The 1,863-nt window shown below is 31.2% G+C and overlaps 1 protein-coding gene across 1 annotated transcript; it reads right to left on the reverse strand.

Annotated features, from left to right (window-relative positions):
* Window positions 1-49: 49 nt before the first annotated feature.
* On the reverse strand, window positions 50-1,644 carry LOC135803046 (farnesol dehydrogenase-like). Its single transcript, XM_065316670.1, has 4 exons — window positions 1,449-1,644; window positions 928-1,392; window positions 222-350; window positions 50-159 (listed from the first exon to the last, which is right to left on the reverse strand). The coding sequence occupies exons 1-4, from the start codon at window positions 1,554-1,556 to the stop codon at window positions 118-120; spliced, it is 744 nt and encodes a 247-aa protein (XP_065172742.1). The 5' UTR covers window positions 1,557-1,644; the 3' UTR covers window positions 50-117.
* Between the last annotated feature and the right edge of the window lie 219 nt (window positions 1,645-1,863).

Consider the following 1,863-nt stretch of genomic DNA (forward strand, 5'->3'; position numbering starts at 1 on the left):
TATTTTTATATCAATTGTTGATATATGTGCGTGTGCATAGATATAAATATCTATATGAAATATTTATTTGTACAATCTACTATTATTGTTAAATAATAAACAAGTTTGTTTAAGATTTTAGACGGGTTCTCCCAACGGACGTATCATGACATCTTGAACCTAAAAATTATAAAATAATTATTTATATTTTGTTGTTTTTTTAGCTATTGTTTATAATTTACTTGGACATGAGGTGGAGTGCTTAAGACGTATTCGAAAGCATCAGCAACGTCTTCCGGTTGAAGTTTGGGAAAATCTGTGGCTCCGATGTCATCTAGAAAAGCTGTGTCGACAGGTCCTGGGCTTACGCTCTGAAAATATTTTAAAATTTGCAATATTTTTTTAGTTTTGTTGATAGAGATATGGATGATATCTTATTTTAAAGATAAAAACTTATAGTTTTAGGTGGCATAGATGGCGCGGGTGTGAAATACCTAACCTCAATGCAATGGAGCCTCAAAATGGTAAAGTGTGTTTTAAATTTAAGTCAACTTTAAAGTTGATTTTCTCAAGTCCTAATAATCAGAACATATTGAGTAAGATATCATTATGTTTGGTATTAATTGTTCTTTCCTAGTATAACATTTAATTAGAATTGAATTGTTTGTTTAGTTGTTATTGACAAAAACGTATAAATAACTAAAACAAAACATTTAAAAAAATAATTCTTTATAAATGACAGAGAATTTTGCATTCTATGGCAATATTTTACTATAATGTATAGCTTATCGTAAAGATAATTTAATTATTAATCATTTAAAGTTTAAATGATTAAAATCTGACCTTTCATAACCAAGTTACAACGCTTCAAAAATGAAAACTGGCAAAATTTTGTCTAAAGTTTTTAAAAACCGTTATTTTACTAATAATTTACTAATGTTTACTTACAGTAATCCGTATTTTTGTCCTACTTCTAAGTAACTCTTGCCTGAGGGTTTCCACCAAAGCCCTCACAGCATGCTTGGACGCACTGTACATATTCAAATTAGGAATGTGTGCCACATAATGCCCGAGAACACTGCTGTTGTGCACAATATGCCCATCAATATCATTTGCTTTCATTTGTTTGATAGCTTCTCTTGTAGCAATCGACACTCCAAGCACATTTGTCTCCAAAACAGATCGCCACATTTCAGTATCGCCATCAGAAAGGGTAGTTTGATGAGAAATGCCTGCATTGTTAATCAACACGGAAACAGGACCAATGTTTTCCAAAACATCTGCAAATACAGACAAAATGTCTGATTCCTGACGCATGTCACATTTTATAGAATGAAGGTGTGATGCTTCTTCTTCTGGTAAGTCCTGTTTATAAACTTCAATAAGATGTGGACGTCTTGCAAGTCCTACAACCTAAAAATAAATTTTCATTGTCTAGGCAGTGAAATTGAATTTTTGGGAATACTTACCATCATTTTATGTCTTAATAACATTTTGACCACAGCTTCACCAATTCCTGTACTAGCACCGGTTACAATAGCAACTTTCCCGTGCCATTTCTCCATTGATAGCACCATTTTTCAAGAATTTTAGAAATTTTGTAGAAGAAGTAATTGTAAGTTTATTTTAGTGTTGAGCAGATGAAAGGTAAGTCGACACTGCACCTGAACATTATTCTCTGTGTTTAAACCAGTTATTTCTTACTTTTTAATATTTAAACGATTTAAATTGCTTTCCGCTCATTCCACAGAGAATAAGCTATATAGTCGCGTTGCATTTACCAGACGCATAAATATAAGTGCATCTGGCTAGTTTTTAATTAATTACTCAAAAACTAATTTAGTTATTTCAATCATTTAATTAGAAATTGTTTTGATATTAAAT

This window comes from Atheta coriaria, unplaced genomic scaffold, assembly GCF_025399875.1.
Source record: "Atheta coriaria isolate IRGN ID8LTWV9N9 unplaced genomic scaffold, Caltech_Dcor_3.1 scaffold501_size3251, whole genome shotgun sequence".
Lineage (NCBI taxonomy): Eukaryota > Metazoa > Arthropoda > Insecta > Coleoptera > Staphylinidae > Dalotia > Dalotia coriaria.

What these genes read in the sequence shown, in the direction of transcription:
- LOC135803046 (XM_065316670.1), bottom strand. Translation starts at nt 1,556, where the DNA reads ATGGTGCTATCAATGGAGAAATGGCACGGGAAAGTTGCTATTGTAACC. An exon ending in GGACAAAAATACGGATTACT is followed by an intron (nt 351 to 927) that starts GTAAGTAAACAT and finishes AAATATTTTCAG; the next exon opens with AGCGTAAGCCCAGGACCTGT. An exon ending in GCACTCCACCTCATGTCCAA is followed by an intron (nt 160 to 221) that starts GTAAATTATAAA and finishes TATAATTTTTAG; the next exon opens with GTTCAAGATGTCATGATACG.